The sequence below is a fragment of the Eschrichtius robustus genome, chromosome 11 (genome assembly GCF_028021215.1).
Source record: "Eschrichtius robustus isolate mEscRob2 chromosome 11, mEscRob2.pri, whole genome shotgun sequence".
Classification (NCBI taxonomy): Eukaryota; Metazoa; Chordata; class Mammalia; order Artiodactyla; family Eschrichtiidae; genus Eschrichtius; species Eschrichtius robustus.
In genome coordinates, this window is record NC_090834.1 from 5,206,663 (window position 1) to 5,225,538 (window position 18,876).

Below are 18,876 nucleotides of genomic sequence, written 5' to 3' on the forward strand. Positions count from 1 at the left end.
CTTCATTGCTACATGTGGGCTTTCTCCCGCGACGAGTGGGGACTGCTCTGTTGTGGTGTGTGGGCTTCTCGTTGCAGTGGCTTCTCTTGTTGCAGAGCATGGGCTCTAGGCGTGCAGGCTTCAGTAGTTGTGACACACGGGCTTAGTCATTCTGGCTTACGGGCTCCAGAGTGCAGGCTCAGTAGTTGTGGTGCAGGGGCTTAGTTGCTCCATGGCATGTGAGATCTTCCTGGACCAGGGCTCGAACGCGTATCCCCTGCATTGGCAGGTGGATTCTTAACCCCTGCGCCACCAGGGAAGTCCTATTTTTAGTTTTTTAAGGGCCCTCCATTACTGTTTTCCATAGTGGTTGTATCAATTTACATTCCCACCAACAGTGCAGGAGGGTTCCCTTTTACCACACCCTTTCCAGCATTAAATTTTTTCTAGATTTTTTGATAATGGCCATTCTGACCGGTTTGAGGTGTAGTTTTGATATACATTTCTCTGATAATTAGTGATGTTGAGCATCTTTTCATGTGCCTCCCAGCCATCCATATGTCCTCCTTGGTGAAATGTCTACCTAGGTCTTCCGCGTGTGTTTTAACTGGATTGTTTGTTTTATTGATATTGAGCTCCATGAGCTGTTTGTATATTTTGGAGATTAATCCTTTGTTGTTTCATTTGCAAATATTTTCTCCCATTCTGAGGGCTGTCTTTTTGTCTTGTTTATGGTTTCCTTTGCTGTGCAAAAGCTTTTAAGTTTAATTAAGTCCCAGTTGTTTATTTTTGTTTTTATTTCCATTACTCTAGGAGGTGGGTCAAAAAAGATCTTGCTGTAGTTTATGTCAAAGAGTGTTTTTCCTATGTTTTCCTCTTAAGAGTTTTATAGTGTCTGGCCTTACATCTAAGTCTTTAATCCATTTTGAGTTTATTTTTGTGTATGGTATTAGGTAGTGTTCTAATTTCATTCTTTTACATGTAGCTGTCCAGTTTTCCCAGCACCACTTATTGAAGAGGCTGTCTTTTCTCCGTTGTATGTTCTTGCCTCCTTTGTCGTAAATTAGGTGACCGTATGTGCGTGGGTTTATCTCTGGGCTTTCTATCCTGTACCATTGATCTGTATTTCTGTTTTTGTGCCAGTACCGTACTGTCTTGATTACTGTAGCTTTGTGGTATAGTTTGAAGTCAGGGAGCCTGATTCCTCCAACTCTGTTTTTTTTTCCTCAAAATTGCTTTGGCTATTCGGGGTCTTTTGTGTTTCCATACAAATTGTAAACTTTTTTGTGCTAATTCTGGGAAGAATGCCATTGGTAGTTTGATAGGGATTGCATTGAATCTGTAGATTGCTTTGGGTAGTATAGTCATTTTCACAAATATTGATCCTTCCAATCCAAGAACATGGTGTATTTCTCCATCTGTTTATGTCATCTTTGATTTCTTTCATCAGTGTTTTATAGTTTTCTGAGTACAAGTCTTTTGCCTCCTTAGGCAGGTTTATTCCTAGGTATTTTATTCTTTTTGTTGCAATGGGAGATGGGAGTGTTTCCTTCATTTCTCTTTCTGATTTTTCGTTGTTGGTGCATACGAATGCCAGAGATTTCTGTGCATTAATTTTGTATCCTGCAACCCTACCAAATACATTGATCAGTTCTAGTAGTTTTCTGGTGGCATCTTTAAGATATTCTATGTATAGTATCATGTCATTGCAAACTGTGACAGTTTTACTTCTTCTTTTCCAATTTGTATTCCTTTTATTTCTTTTTCTTCTCTGATTGCTGTGGCTAGGACTTCCAAAACTATGTTGAATAAGAGTGGTGAGAGTGGACATCCTTGTCTTCTTCCTGATCTTAGTGGAAATGCTTTCAATTTTTCACCATTGAGTATGATGCGTGCTGTGGGTTTGTCATATATGGCCTTTGTTATTATTGAGGTAGGTTCCCTCTATGCCCATTTTCTGGAGACTTTTTATCATAAATGGGTGTTGAATTTTGTCAAAAGCTTTTTCTGCATCTATTGAGATGATCATATGGTTTTTATTCCTTAATTTGTTGATGTGGTGTTTCACATTGATTTATGTATATTGAAGAATCCTTGCATCCCTGGGATAAATCCCATTTGATCATGGTATATGATCCTTTTAATGTGCTGTTGGATTCTGTTTGCTATTATTTTGTTGAGGATTTTTGCATCTATGTTCATCAGGGGTATTTGTCTATAATTTTCTTTCTTTGTGATATCTTTTTCTGCTTTTGGTATCAGGGTGTTGGTGGCCTCATAGAATGAATTTGGGAGTGTTTCTCCCTCTGCAATTTTTGGGAAGAGTTTGAGAAGGATGGGTGTTAGCTCTTCTCTAAATGTTTGATAGAATTTGCCTGTGAAGCCATCTGCTCCTGGACTTTTGTTGGACGATTTTTAATTATGCTTTCAATTTCATTATTTTTGATAGGTCTGTTTATATTTTCTAATTCTTCCTGGTTCAGTCTTGGAAAATTGTACCTTTCCAAGAATTTGTCCATTTCTTTGTGGTTGTCCATTTTATTGGCATACAGTTGTTTGTAGTATTCTCTTATAATCCTTTGTATTTCTGCTGTGTCAGTTGTGATTTCTCCTTTTTGATTTCTAATTTTATTGATTTGCATCCTCTCCCTTTTTTTCTTGATGAGTCAGGCTAAGGGTTTATCAATTTTGTTTATCTTCGTAAAGAACCAGCTTTTAGTTTTATTGATCTTTGCTACTGTTTTTTCATTTCTCTTTCATTCATTTCTGCTCTGATCGTCATGATTTCTTTCCTTCTGCTGACTTTGGGTTTTCTTTGTTCTTGTTTCTCTAGTTTTAAGTATAGGGTTAGATTGTTTATTTGAGATTTTTCTTGTTTCTTGAGGTGAGATTGAATTGCTGTAAACTTCCCTCTTAGAACTGCTTTTGCTGCATCCCATAGGTTTTGGGTCGTCGTGTTTTCGTTGTCATTTGTTTCTATGTATTTTTTTATTTCTTCTTTGGTTTCTTCAGTGATCTCTTGGTTATTTAGTAGCACACTGTTGTTTAGCCTCCATGTATTTGTGTTTTTTACATTTTTTTTTCCTGTAGTGATTTCTGATCTTATAGCGTTGTGGTCAGAAAAGATGCTTGATCTGATTTCAATTTTCTTAAATTTACTGAGGCTTGATTTGTGACCCAAGATGTGATCTATCCTGGAGAATGTTCCGTGTGCACTGGAGAAGAAAGTGTCTTCTGCCACTTTTGGATGGAATGTTCTATAAATATCAATTAAATCTGTCTGATCTAGTGTGTTATTTAAAGCTTCTGTTTCCTTATTTATTTTCTGTTTGGCTGATCTGTCTGTTGGTGTAAGTGGTGTGTTAAAGTCCCCTACTATTATTGTGTTACTGTCGATTTCTCCTTTCATGGTTGTTAGCATTTGCCTTATGTATTGAGGTGCGCCTATGTTGGGTGCATAAGCATTTATAATTGTTATATCTTCTTCTTGGATTGATCCTTTGATCATTATGTATTGTCCTTCCTTATCTCTTGTAACAGTCTTTATTTTAAAGTCTATTTTATCTGATACGAATGTTGCTACTCCAGCTTTCTTTTGATTTCCATTTGCATGGAATATCTTTTTCCATCCCTTCATTTTCAGTCTGTATGTGTCCCTAGGTCTGAAGTGGGTCTCTTGTAGACAGCATATGTATGAGTCTTGTTTTTGTATCCATTCAGCCAGTCTGTGTCTTTTGTTTGGGGCATTTAATCTATTTACATTCAAGGTTATTTTCAATATGTATGTTCCTATTACCATTTTCTTAATTGTTTTGGGTTTGTTTCTGTGGGTCTTTTTCTTCTCTTGTGTTTCCCGCCTAGAGTAGTTTCTTTAGCATTTGTTGTAAAGCTGGTTTGGTGGTGTGAATTCTCTTAGCTTTTGCTCGTTTGAAAAGCTTTTGACTTCTCCATCAAATCTGAATGAGATCCTTGCTGGGTAGAGTAATCTTGGTTATAGGTTTTTCTCTTTCATCACTTTAAGTATATCCTGCGACTCCCTTCTGGCTTGCAGGGTTTCTGCTGAAAAATCAGCTGATAACCTTATGGGGGTTCCTTTGTATGTTATTTTTTGTTTTTACTTTGCTGCTTTTAATATTTTTTCTTTGAATTTAATTTTTGTTAGTTTGATTAAGATGTGTCTTGGTGTGTTTTTCCTAGGTTTTATCCTGTGTGGGACTCTCTGTGCTTCCTGGACTTGGGTGACTATTACCTTTCCCATGTTAGGGAAGTTTTCAACTATAATCTCTTCAAATATTTTCTCAGACCCTTTGTTTTTCTCTTTTTCTTCTGGGACCCCTATAATTCGAATGTTGGTGCGTTTAGTGTTGTCCCAGAGGTCTCTGAGATTGTCTTCAGTTCTTTTCATTCTTTTTTTCTTTATTCTGCTCCTCGGCAGTTATTTCCATTGTTTTGTCTTCCAGCTCACTTATTCGTTCTTCTACCTCAGTTATTCTGTTATTGATTCCTTCTAGTGTATTTTTCATTTGTTATTGTGTTGTTCATCTCTGTTTGTTTGTTCTTTAGTTCTTCTAGATCTTTGTTAAACATTTCTTGTTTTTTCTCAATCCGTGCCTCCATTCTATTTCCGAGATTCTGGATCATCTTTACTATCATTACGCTGAATTCTTTTTCAGGTAGATTGCCTATTTCCTCTTCATTTATTTGGTCTTGTAGGTTTTTACCTTGCTCCTTCATCTGTGAGTGTATTTCTGCCTTACTGGTTGTTTGGCCTGAGGCTTCCAACACGGGAGTTTGTAGGCTGTTGGGTACAGCTGGAGTTTGTAGGCTGTTGGGTAGAGCTGGGTCTTGGTGCTGAGGTGAGGAACTCCATGAAACCTCACTCTGATGAATATTCCCTGGGGTCTGAGGTTCTCTGTTAGTCCAGTGGTTCGGACTCAGAGCTCCCACCGCAGGAGCTTCGGCCCGGCCTCTGGCTCGTGAACCAAGATCCCACACGCCGTGTGGGGCGGCAAAAAAAAAAAAAAAAAAAAAGGAGAACAGTAACAAAGTAAAAAATAAAATTAGACTAGGAAACTAACAGATATGTTAGAAAGGATATAAAAATAAAAATATAGATGAATCAACATTCAGAAGATACCTCAGTACCACAATAGTAAAAAAAAGAGGAGGAGGGAAAAGGAAAAAAAATTTTTTAAAAGGGAGAAAAGGCCTTGGCTGTGGAGGGCAGGGCCTAAGGAAGGGTGAGGTTTGGGTGGTGGGTGGGGCCTATGCTTAGGACCCACAGGGCTGGAAAAGGCCCTGGGGGCTGTGGGAGGTGGGGCTTAGGCTCAAGGAACAGAAGGTCTCAGAGGGCGGGGCACCTCACCTGGGAGTCCAGCAGGCTTCCTGGGCTCTAGTGGGCGAGGCAGTCGCGCTCCTATCCTCTCCTGCTCCTCCGCCTGCCTCTCCTGATCTCCCAGCCTCCCTCCTGTGCCCCCAGGACCAATGCGGCCGGGGGTAGGGGGAGGCCTTGGAGGGCAGGGGACCAGCCTGGTAGCTCAGCAGGCTCCCAAGTGGGCGGGGCAAACGCCTTCTTCCTCTCCTCTCCCGCTCCTCCTGGAGGCCCCTCCCACCTGCCTCTCCTGATCTCCCTGCCCTCAGGGGCACCGATCCTGTCTGGCCTCTACTTCTCCTCCCCCCTCAGTCCCCCTGCGTCCTACGCGTTCACTTTGGGGTTCCTCCTGCCTCCTTGGGTTCAGAGCCCCCCACCAGCAGCCGGCAGGTGCCCTAGTTGTGGGGAGGTGCTGACTCTGCGTCTTCCCACACCGCCATCTTGACTCCGCCTCCACAAATTGATTCTTGTGCTGAAAAAGGTTTCAGTCTTTAGTTTCAGACGCAGCAAATCTCATACTCAGATTGTCCACATACATTAATCCTCTAGGTTCATGAGTGGTCTCATGTCTGTAGATTAATATTAGTTAACCTCCTCAGAGTGAGCTTAGTCTGCCTTAGTGTTCTGAGCACAATTTTTATTTCACTCACTTTAATGCTGCAGATTTTGCTTTCTTTTAAAATTTGGTGTTGGCTGGGAATTGCTTTATACTGTTTCTGGCTTCCTTATCCCTCTTCCATAAAGCATTCCTGAACTGTACTTCTTGTACCTGAGGAATTTCTGCACATAGTCACACATGGACCAGCTGCCATTCAACTCTAGTTTTCAGAATTGCCAAAACATTGGGTATTTAAACCATTAGGAATCAGAAGTCCTGTTTTCAGATCTGTGTGGTAAGAGCTTCTCTTTCACACACATTTCAGAGGTTTCTGTCCATTTTAATATTGAAGCTATTCCCTTAATTTCCATTTAGAAAAACACTTGTTTCATGATTAGACATTTGATTACTGCTGAAGTCCAAATATAACTTGTATGAAATATAGTCATTTGAAGAAAATATTAACTCACTGAGGTAGAGGTTAATACTTTGGACCTTTCCTTTCTGTTTTAAAGTCATATTTGCTTTTCTTTCAAAAAAATAGTTTTGTTGTCTCTCATCTATCTTTTTAGCCATGAATTTGACTCTGAACATGTTCCCGACCTGACAAAAGAACCCTATGTTCAAGACATCCATTCCGTGGGCTCCCTGTGTAAGCTGTATTTCCGAGAGCTCCCAAACCCTTTGCTCACCTACCAGCTGTATGAGAAGTTTTCTGTGAGTACAAGTCACTTTTAAGTCAAGTTCTGTTTGGAGTTTTGCTGTGGTTTTTTTCCAAAACGTGTGAAGATTGGTTTGGTCATATGAGATAGTTGTATGAGGAAGAGGGGTCCTTTAAAGAAAATAAAAACACTTTACTGCTAGCTGGTCCACAGTCGTCACTGTTTTCACATTTTCACTCTTTCGGTTTCTGACTTTGAGCCGCTAATCTTATAACCCTCGATACTGGTTATCATAAAGTTTTTAAAATATTATCTTTTAATAGATTTCAGTATCCATTTAGTGTGGAAACAAAGTTTACTTCCTTGAATACTACATTGTTTTTCTTCATAGTTCAGCATCAAAGAGTAAAGTCAATTAATCTCAAAGTGAAACTGAATTGTAAATGAAGAACTTTCATCTTTACCAACAAAGCCTAATAGTTTATTTTGCATTATGGCTGTTCTAGGATGCTGTTTCAGCAGCAACAGATGAAGAAAGGCTGATAAAAATTCATGATGTCATCCAGCAGCTCCCCCCTCCACACTACAGGTAAACCACATGTAAAATACCAGCCAAAAGTAGAAGTCAGTTGTGTAAAAGTGGGTTCTGGGGTTTCTGTTTAAATTTACTTGGAGTTCTAACTATTTAAATTTCTGTTTCTCCATACATTTGTATTTATTTGTCTTTGTATTCTCAGGGTCTGGCACAGTGCTTGGCATCCAGTAGGCACTTAACAAATGTTGTATGAATGAATGAACAAATGGATGGTTGACTGAGCCTGTTTGTTCGTTTGTTTTTTGAGACACTGAGAAATTGCTGAAGGTAGTGGGTGTATGACCACAGGTGTGAATACTTTGTGAATTGCTTTGCTTAAATCCAAAATAAATCCAAAATATTGACACACTGCTGGGTGCCTGTTTACTTGTTTACCCAGAAGATGACCCTTAAGGAATCTTCACTGTTTTAAATTCCTTTTTTCTTTTTGCTGTTTTGTCTGGGGGATTTCCATTGCTTTGTCTTCTAGCTCGTTAATCCATCCTTCTGCTTCATCCAGTCTGCTCTTGAATCCCTCTAGTATATTTTTTGTTAGATTATTTTATTTTTCAGCTCTGTAACTTCGTTTAGAACTTTCTTATATTTTTCTCTTTGTTGAAGATCTCTCTGTTCATCCATTCTTTTCTCAAGTTCAGTGAGCATCTTTATGACCATTACTTTGAACTCTTTATCTCTGTTTCATTAGCGTCTTTTTCTGAGGTTTTGTCTTACTCTTTTATTTGGAATATAATCCTTTTTCTCTTCGTTTTGCCTGACCCTCTGTGTTTGTTTCTACGTATTAGTTGAAACAGCTGTCTCCTCCAGTTTTGAAGGAGTGGCTGCTGAGAGATTGGGGGCGGGGGTCTGTTGTCTCTGCAGTGCCCTCGGGGTGATAGCCTGACAACATCTGTCTGTCCGATTGTTTCAGTGCTCTGGGGCTCAGAAACGCAAGCCCCCCAGTCCCCAGTACTAGGCATTCAGGGGGGTGCTCACACCGTCCAGATCTGGCAGAGGTGGGGTCAGAGCTCAGGGAGGGGAGCTCCATGTTTGTCATATCCCTCCCACTTGTGGGCCACCCGCCGTGGGTGGGGGTAACTGGCACGACTGCACCTTTCCCCTCCGCTCCATCCCAGTGGGGCTTTCCCACCCCGCTTTTTTGTCCTTTCTGTAGAAGAGCTGCCTTGCCAGCCTTTAGGTCTTTTGTGGGGAGAGTCATCCTATGTGTATCTAGTTATAGCTTTGGTGTGTCCGTGCCAGGAAGTAAGCTCAGGATCTTCCTACACCACCATTTTGAACCCTCTCTTTTGTTGCTGCTTTTTAAAACCCAGTTTAATTTGTATGTTAGCTTCGACTCTCAGAAATACTTTTGCTATATCTGAGAAGACAGAATAAAATGGAGGATGACTGCCATTTAGTGAGAGAAAGAAAATGGCGTAAATTATGGATTGATTATAGTGTACGAAGAAGCAAAAAGATAAAATTTTAAAATTTCAGTTATTGACAAGAAATTAAATTCAGTAGGTGTTTTAGTAATTAACAAATTAAGTAATTTAGTGCTGACCTTTTCAAAATGACATTGTTCATATATATATTTTTTAAATTGGCACTAAATTTGGCACTAAATCAACATGAAAATTTTCAATCAACATTAAAAATCAACACTTTTTTTAGTCAACTCTGTAGCTGTAAATGCCTGGCAGTCGAGTCAGGAGGTGACTCAGCATTGGCTTGTCCTGTTACTGTGGCCTGTCTTAGGAGGAACGTGAGAACTTTGCGGGGGTCTTAAGGACCCACTGAAGAGTGGAAAAAAACCTCAAAAGGACTTTTGTGAAGGAAGCTCAAGAAATTTAGGTGTTTAGCCCTGAAAAAGAAGGTTGAGAAGACAAATCTGATCAATACACAGTTATTAAAAAATATTTTTAAGGGGGACTAGGGCTTTCTTTAACTTACCAGAAAAAGAAACCTAGTGCAATACAGAGAATATTGGCTTTGGTAGATAGACCCAAGTTTGAATTTCCAGCTTCATCACTTACTAGCTGTGTGGCCTCTCCAAGCATCAATCTCCATATATGTGAAAATACTAACAATACTAACAATACCTTCTGAAGAGGATGCTTTTTAATGTAATGAGATCAAATATGTGAATGAGTCTGGCCTTTAATATTTTTTTTAGTATAAAGTGTAGCAAGACAGATGATTAGATTTAAGCCGAGGCTTCTTTGTAGTTTTACATGAGGTACTACGCGAATATCTTTTCTCTCTAAATTAAAATGGTCAATATAACTTATGTACATAGTTTTAAAAAGTCAAACGCTTATGCAAAGCTGGCAGCAAAAAACCAGCAGTCCTGGGGCTTCCCCGGTGGCTCAGTGGTTAAGAATCCGCCTGCCAATGCAGGGGACACGGGTTCGAGCCCTGGTCCAGGAAGATCCCACATGCCATGGAGCAACTAAGCCCGTGCGCCACAACTATGGAGCCTGCGCTCTAGAGCCCGTGAGCTACAACTACTGAGCCCACGTGCCACAACTACTGAAGCCTGCATGCGTAGAGCCCGTGCTCCGCAACAAGAGAAGCCACTGCAATGAGAAGCCCATGCACTGCAACGAAGAGTAGACCCCGCTCGCCACAACTAGAGAAAAGCCTGCGCGCAGCAACGAAGGCCCAATGCAGCCACAAATAAATAAAATAAATAAATTAAAAAAAAAAAAAACAAAAACCAGCAGTCTCCTCTCCCCGTTCTAATTTCTCTTACCCAGAAGTTATTATTCTCAACTCTTACTTCTAGAGTTTACTCCCCTGTTTTTAAATAGCATGTGTATGTTTTTATTTCCTGATTTTTCATTTTTAGGTATAATTATTTGCCTTCATTTTGTGGTAAATGAGGATGTAGCTGTAGCTCCCCTCCCCCAGTAGCACACAAACACACGGCCCCTTCTCTCCTCTTCCTAGTCTGGTTGTATCAGCATTTGGTGTGCAGCCAGAGTTCATTTTCCATGTTGTTGTAACTACTTAACTGTTATTCACAGCTGCATCTAATAGTATACTAGGATTTTATTTCCCTTCTGGGATAACTGTGTGTTTTCATGGAGTGATGGCCTGTTTTTGGTTTGCTGAGTATCTGTTGATTGCTGGTCTGTCCCCTGACTCTCTCACAGAACTGTGGATGTTCCCTTAGTTGTATTTAAACATATCAAGCAACCTTTTAAAAGAAATTTTTCCCCATGAAAACACCCCTCCTGGTGCCTTCTGTCCCACTGCTCTGCCCGGGTTGATTGCTCTCTGGATCTCCACGCAGCTCCAGCCCTTCACCTTCCTCCTGGAAATTCCCTCCATCACTTTCTTCACGAGTTAGATCCCTTCTCTTCTGGATCCCTGGCTGTCACCTTCCATGTCTTACTCCCTGCTTTCCTAGTGTACGTCTTCGGTAGCTCCGTGAGAAAAGGTGTATGGGAGGTAAATGTTTTGAGACTTTGATATGAAAATGCTCTTATTCTCCTCGAATATTTGACTGATAGTTGGCTATAGAATTTTAGTCTGTAAATGGTATTTTCCCATAATTTTGATGGTATTACACCATTGGCATCTAAGCAAAAATGCTGCAGCAAAGTCTGATACTAGAGTGCTCCTTTTTTATATGATCTATTTTGTATTGTGTATATCCTTTCTGGATGTTTTTAAATTTGGAACATACCTAGTGGTCCGTTTCCTTAGTGACTCATCTTGGAGTGGGTTCTTTTTCATTCTTTGCTCTGGGCACTCACTGGGCTTGGAAACTGCTGAGAAGTTTTCTTGTATTATTTCCTTGATGGTTCTCACTGCAGCGTAAACCTCATCCCTTTTCTTCATTCTCTTTCTGGAATTGTTTTAACTCTTGAACTAACTCTTTTAGTTTCTCACCTTCTCTTTGTCAGTTTCCACATGTGGGTTTCCTCCAGTCCGTCTCATGATTAAAAAATAAAATCGCTTCTGAGAGCTAACTGCCTGCCTTCCCTTGCTCCCTCTCTTTCTTGTTTCTCAGAATGTTTCTGCTTTATAGCATCCTATTCTATTCTTATTCGTGGATCTGTCTCTTCTCTCTGTGAGAATATTATTGGTCAGTACAGGTTGTGTTTTGTTTTAAATTGTTCTCTGCTCCTCACGGTACTTGTTTCCTCCTCATGTGGCAGCTCATCTTTATCAAGACTTTGCAGAGCATCCACTGAGGTTTCATAGAAATCTTTTTAAAATTTTGTTTTATAAATGTTGATAGCATTTAACTTAACTATGAATTAAAGTAACCTTGCATAAACAGTCATAGAAACACTTAACATTGGCTTTAGGTAAGCTTATAATTCAAATGATATTAGTCGAAGTATTCAGTATGTTAGCCAGAGAAACTTATTGTGCCTTGGACATCAATCATCAGTACGTTTTACAGAGGGAATTGAGAGGGTTATTGGTTAATCTTGTGGGTGAATTAAGAGAACATCAGTAAGAAGAGGAGGAAGAAACCCTATCATATATCATACAGAGAGAGAGTATATATAGAGAGAGAAAGAGTATGTATGTATATATCATATGTATATATACATGTGTATATTGTATACATATATATGTATATATTTCTCATATAGTGAAGTACAAATGTCTTCTATATATTTTATATTTTATACAAATAATCTCCCACCATTTGTTTTATTTATATTCCTTATATATTTATCCCCTGCAGTGTAGTACATTTATATCACCTATTATATATAATTTCTATATATTATAGAAATTATAATGTAGGGCTTCTGGAGCCAATGGCCTGTGTTAGCTGTCTGACCTTGTGACCTTGGGCAAGTTCCTTTGCCTCTGCGGACTCAGTTTCATTGTTTGTAAGAGAGAGATAATAGTACTTTTCTCATAGGATTGTTACGAATATTAAAAGGAAAGCACTCAGAACAAGGCCTGTTAAATAATTACTATTTATATGAGTTAATAACCATTATTATTATCATTGTTATTGTCTGCCGTGTACCTTTATGTTTTAAGTTTGTTATGTATTTTATCTCTACAAAGACACATACACAGAAACATAAATGTGTGTGTGAATATATATATATATAAAAATATGCTCATACACATACATATATATTTCCTACTATATTGATACATATAGCTTTTTTACTATATTATGCTTATCTTCTCTACTATTATTTATATTTCTGCTACCAAAGTATATATTCTTCTTTATTATATAGATATTTCTTAATAATATATAGGTATTTCCCCAGGAAATTACATGTATAGCTCCCTTGCTATCTGTTTAATCTTCCCTCTTGAACATTATGTACCTTTCCTGCTGTATATTATATATTGTACAAATATCCTTCTATATGTTTTTTATATTTACTGAATTGCCTATTCTAGATATAACCCGTCTAAAATATAAGCTTCCTGAGGTCACGAATCCTGTCTTATCACTGTATTCTCAGAATAGAAACCTTGCACATAGTAAATGTGCAGTTATATATTGCATATGCATTTTACATATTTTGTACACTATATATTTTATAGATTGCTGATATATGTCTATGTATATAGAATACGTATATCCTAATATTATCCTCTTTTCTCCTGATGTGCATTATATTACCTACCATGTATGCCCACCTGTTTCATACATATTACTCACTGTATACATATTTCCTCCTTGGCATCTATCTCCTATGTAATGTGTTTTTATATTCTAGTTTCTTCTATGTAATTTGTGTATCTCCCACTTCATATATCTCTTTTCATTCAGACTTTCTAAGATTTTAACATTCACATTTTCTAATTCCTTAAGTGTTCTTGAAAAACATGATTCTTAATAGTATTCTTTCATGTGAATGGGCCATATGTTATATAAACCTTTCCCCTAATTTGCCTATTTAATCTATTTGTATGGTGGGAGTTTTTTCTCCAATTTTGAACACTGCTATGAGGACCATCCATTTACCTGAATCTTTTGGGGAATCAAGGTTATTTTTTAGGATAAAAACCTGGGAATTCTTGGAAATCAAAAGATCTTAAAAGTTTCTTCCCAACATAAAGCAGTTTTCAACTTGTATTCCATAAAGGTATATGCAGTTTTTACTCTGCTAAATATGAAATGCTCATTTCATGGCACTCTGACTAAAATTCTCCTTTAGCTTTTAAAAAATCTTTACAATTAGATGTAAAGATTTACAGTTAGATGTAAATCTTTACAGTTAGGTGTGTGAATAAAATGGTGTCTTTTGTTTTAATTTGCATTTCTTTTAAAATACATTTCTGAAGTGCTTTAATCTTTACCTTCCTTCTTCTACTCCTCCGACTCCAAATAATAAAATTTTACATTGTGTTCTAAATACATTTCTCAAGCTTCCTGTCTCTACATTGTCTCCGGGCCAGCCTCACTTCTGTCTGTGTGTCTTTCCTTATTTAACTTGTACAGAAGAGGGACCGAAAATTACCCTTTTTTTTTTTTTTTTGCCAGCTAGAGTAGATACTCAGTGCTATTGACGAGCACAGACTTTTGGAGCCAAGCCGACCTGGATTTGATCCCAGCACCACTTGTCTCTGTAACCTGGGCCAACATTGGCTCTCTCGCCCATAAAATGGGGATGGTAACACTGTGCTTGTGGGGTCTGTTGTGAGAATTTGGTGAGATCCCCTGCAGAGGCTTCTTGAACAGTGCCTTGAGCTGTTATCTTCCTTTTCTCAAATTCATGTCAGGCTCATCTGAATCTTGAAGGCTTATATGTTGACCACAATTTAACTTTAATTTCTGTTTCAAATAATAGTCTTAAACTTCTGTCTCCTGTTCATTGTCTTTAACAGTTTTGTAAGCTGATAGGTAATACCTCTGTGTTTATCTGACTTGACTTACATTTAAGCTGATCATGCTTTATTTCCCAAAATACTCTGCCCTATTGTTTAATCTCTCTCTATATAAAAAATTATTTAAATAAATCACACTTAGAATGTATAAGATAAACGAGGATATTAGGATTTGAAGTAGGCTCTCTATTCCAAGAGCATGTTATTTGTTCAAATATTTTCCCCCTTGGTACCTACTGGAATTTTTCTTTTAACTCTTTTTAGGCTTGTGAAATGTTGTTTTCTTTTACAGAAGAGAAGTTTAAATTCTTTCCTGTTAGCATGTCTGCTGCAAGTAGAATAGCATAACTTCTTGATAGTATTTGTCTAGAAACTAAATTTTGTGGAGGATTCACTTCACTGGTGTCCCTGAAACTAAATTTCTAACAGGCAGGAGCAAATATTCCTAAAGATTTCTTTAAAACTAAAGCTGTTTCGTTTTCTGAGCCAGTTCTATCAGAAACTTGCACTTCTTACTGCATCTGCCTTAGACTTTTTTTCTTAGTATTCTGTAGATGTAATTATCATACATAAAATGTAGAATCCATAATATTCGGACAGTTCTGTAGCAGTAATAATACTCAAACCTAATAGGCAGCAAAAAAATTTGCTGGGGTTTGTATGGTTTCTTTTTCCATGTTGCCATTGAAAACTTACAAGTTAATTAGTGGAGCTTTTATGCTCTCTACTGATACATGGTGTTTCTTTTTGTTAATATGTTGTATTTCATTTTCCAGAACGCTGGAGTTCCTAATGAGACACTTGTCTCTTCTAGCTGACTATTGTTCCATCACAAATATGCATGCAAAAAACCTAGCAATTGTTTGGGCTCCGAACCTGCTAAGGTAAGTTGCATTTGACTTATGACCTGAAGTAGAAACAGAGGGACCTTAAATAAAAGTAATTCATCAGTGTTCCTTAAGGATAATTTTTTTAAAATTAATTAATTAATTTATTTATTTATTTATTTTATTTATCTTTGGCTGTGTTGGGTCTTTGTTGCAGTGCGCGGGCTTTCTCTAGTTGCGGCCAGCGGGGGCTACTCTTCGTTGTGGTGCGCGGGCTTCTCATTGCAGTGGCTTCTCTTGTTGTGGAGCGCAGGCTCTAGGCGTGTGGGCTTCTGTAGTTGTGGCATGCGGGCTCAGTAGTTGTGGCTCGAGGGCTCTAGAGTGCAGGCTCAGTAGTTGTGGCACATGGGCTTTGTTGCTCCGCGGCATGTGGAATCTTCCTGGACCAGGGCTTGAACCCGTGTCCCCTGCATTGCCAGGCGGATTCTTAACCACTGCGCCACCTGGGAAGCCCAAGGATAATTTTAAAAAGTAAAACTAGTATGTTGTCTTTATGAGCATCTTCCTAAAACAGGCAATCGGGGTTTAGCCAAGGCACTGTAAAAGTATGCTTTCTTCCTCTGGTTTGTCTGTGATTTACACTTAAAGCAAAAAATAATGCTCTTTAAGACTGCTGTTTTGGGGACCCTATGATGGTAATGGTGTTTACCCCACAGATCAAAACAGATAGAATCTGCCTGCTTCAGTGGGACGGCAGCTTTCATGGAAGTGAGAATTCAGTCTGTGGTTGTTGAGTTCATCCTCAATCACGTTGACGTCCTTTTCAGCGGGAAGATCAGCGCGGTCATTCAGGAAGGGGCAGGTAGGGCTCTAACAGATGTTGTTCACTACCAGGAACATGTATTAAAACCTCTACCAGGTTGGGAAACTGCATTTCTTATCTCAGTTTAATAAATCTGTCTTAGTAGAAAGCAGCTAATTTATACCTGTTCCCCAAAATGCACAATATAACAGTTATTTTGTATGTTTTTAGTGACTACTAAGTATTAGACCTATCATGATCTAAGTTCATGGCCCATAAAAAATGTATCATGTCACCTATTATTGATGTATATAAAGGTGTAATATAGAGCAGCAGAAGTAAAATTCCTTCCAAAACTAAAAATACATGAATGATACTAGGCCTTGCCTAGAATCTTTTAAGAAAGGAAAATAGTTAAATTACTTAAGGAATTTTATATTTATATCTATCACTGTTAATAACCTGGTATGTAATCTTCTATTCCTCACTTAGTATAAGGCTCTATTACTTTTGCCATTTAAAAAACTTAGTGAAGAAAATATAAAACAACACAGAAAGGGAGATAGATGGATGGACAGGTACACAGATTGTTGTACACACCCACAGATAACTTATATTTTTTTTCCCCCGTGTCATAAAGTTTGACTCTCTTCATTGCTTTTTTTTCTTTCCAAAGCTTCTCTATCAAGACCCAAGTCCCTGCTGGTTTCATCTCCATCCACCAAACTGCTGACACTGGAGGAAGCCCAGGCACGAACACAGGCTCAGGTCAATTCTCCAATTGTGACTGAAAACAAATATATCGAAGTAGGAGAAGGACCTGCTGCACTTCAGGGAAAATTTCACACCATAATTGAGTTCCCACCTGAAAGGTAAAATTCATTTAGTCCTCCTCAAAAATGTGCATTTCATGGCTATTTGTTATTTTCTTTTCTTTTACTTTTGTATTTTAGTATTACTATATTGATTCTGTGCCGGTCCCAGAAAAACCTGTTCCTTCGACTCTGGATGTTACTTCCTAGGGACTGCTGTGAATGATTCTTGAAAAGCGTTACAACATCATGTCATTGTTGGAAAGGAGAGGAAAGTCTGCTGTACAGGGAATATTGTTAGGAAAAATGATACATTTCCTCTATGTCGGGTGTCATTTTCTCTCTGAAATATGTTGTTGAGAAATTAGTTTAGAAATAAACGTTGCGACAGCTTATTCAAAAAACAGTGAATGGATAATGGCGCAACATTGGTTCCCACTGAGTTCAGAGTAGACCAGCGCTCCTCACAGGGCACCTCCCGACCAGCAGATCGTTCTCGGCTGGCCCCAACCCCAGACCCACTGAACCAGAACTCCGGGGTGGGGTCCCGCAGTCAGTCTTTTATCAGACCTTCCAGGTGGTTCTGATGTGTGACAGAGTTTGAGAACCACTGCTGTTCACTCTCTCAGTGCCCTTTCCAGCTCCTATTCTCTGTTTCTCTAAAGAAATGATAATAACACGGTTCTTATATCTTCTTTACTAAGTTACTGTGGGAAGACTAATGTATGTGAGTTAATTTTGACCTCGGGTTCCTGCTTTGGCTATTACATAGGAATGTGAGGACTTCAACTCCGTGGATTTGGATAGTACTAATGAAAGTTGAGAATTTATTTCCTCATGTTAGTATACTTCTCTAAATTCCTTTCATTTCCCTTGATTAAAATGTCCTGACAATAGTAAGTTAGAACATCTTTGTCATTCTAAGTTTATCTTCAGTTTCTTGAATTTATATGATACCGCTACAATTTTCTCAAAAACCTCTTTATAGAATAGTAATCAAGAGTGTCGATGCTGGGATACAGATAGACCTGGGTTCCAACTCTGACTCCATTATTTACTAGTTTTACAACATTAAGGAAGTCACTTCAACTTCTTAGTGTCATAATTTCCTCAGTTGTAAAATGAGAAAAATAATACCTACCTCATATGGTTTTATATAACTTAAATGAGATACTACATATACAGTTAGCATAGTGCCTGGCATTCAGTATATGTTAGTTATTTTTCTTAATACTTTTCTTCTTTTTTGGCTTAATTCTCTTTCCTCACACCTAAAATCATTTTCTTCAACTCTGTTTTATTTTTGGAGTTTTAATATTTTCTATTCCCAAATATGTCTTATTCTCACTTATTTCGTGGATTGTGAGGTTAGATCCAAATATGAAAACCTGTATAAAAGTTATCTTTGTGAAACTAGTTACTACTGTTAAACTTCATACATTTAATTTTCATTTCCTGCTTCAGCTGCACGGCTCAGCCGCGCTGAGTGGAGTGAGCTCTGTGCAGGGTGGGGGTGTACTGTGTCGGCTGGGCCTCTCCAGGCTGCTTGGTTCTTTCCATCGTTTATTCTTTGTCCATAAGTAAAGGTGGCCCCTTGGGTGTCTTAATACAGATTATTTTCTCTCATAGGAGGAGGCCTCAAAATAAAATGAAAAAATCTCCTGTGGGCAGCTGGCGTTCCTTTTTCAACCTGGGGAAATCATCATCTGTTTCTAAACGAAAGTTGCAGCGTAATGAGAGTGAGCCCTCAGAGATGAAAGCCATGGCTCTGAAAGGTCAGTGCGTCACACCTTCCCTTCTCTCTGCGCTGCGGGAGCAGTTTGCCTGCAGGGCCACGCTTCCCAGCCTAGAGTGCGGCTCTTCTCTAACTCAGACACAAACTCACCACATTGTTACAACAGGCTTCAACAGGATGCGTCCTAGTTGTGTTGTTACACGTGAATTGTCTTCTTTGACCAGTGCTTCATCCCCAAGTACCTATTATATATAAGTGTGTAGAAGTTCCCAATTCCTTTGGAAACTATATAGACTATCTATAGTGTGAATGTGGTTAAAAATTCACAATATATTTGTAATGTAGTTTGTATATTGTTGGTAATAAAAAATAACTGCTGTGGTATTTAAACTTACTAGTCTACATATATATAGATTTTAAAAATGACAAAATCATATTTCAACATGCCTCTAAGAGTTTATAAGTCTTATAACCAAAGAAGGTATCTTTTTACCAGATGATTCATTGATGAGAGTATCTTATTGGATAGATAAATCTATTACTGTGTTGTTGAAAGTACTGCTCTTTTAAAAATCATTTAAATCTACCGATATTAACAGGTTCTGAATCTAGGAAGGAAAGTAGTGCTTACTTCTTGGGTAATGTTAGAAATACAACATTCACTTCATTTAATTCATCGTTCATTCAG

At 38.4% G+C, this 18,876-nt stretch overlaps 1 protein-coding gene across 3 annotated transcripts in view; it reads left to right on the forward strand.

The window, feature by feature from the left end:
• Positions 1–18,876, forward strand: part of ARHGAP32 (Rho GTPase activating protein 32) — a 273,441-nt gene that overhangs the window by 241,020 nt on the left and 13,545 nt on the right. For all 3 annotated transcript variants that reach the window (XM_068554527.1, XM_068554526.1, XM_068554525.1), the window contains 6 exons: positions 6,521–6,665; positions 7,117–7,199; positions 14,789–14,896; positions 15,556–15,701; positions 16,318–16,513; positions 18,083–18,228. In XM_068554527.1, coding sequence (XP_068410628.1) covers positions 6,521–6,665; positions 7,117–7,199; positions 14,789–14,896; positions 15,556–15,701; positions 16,318–16,513; positions 18,083–18,228 — 824 coding nt within the window. The remainder of the gene's footprint in view (positions 1–6,520; positions 6,666–7,116; positions 7,200–14,788; positions 14,897–15,555; positions 15,702–16,317; positions 16,514–18,082; positions 18,229–18,876) is intronic.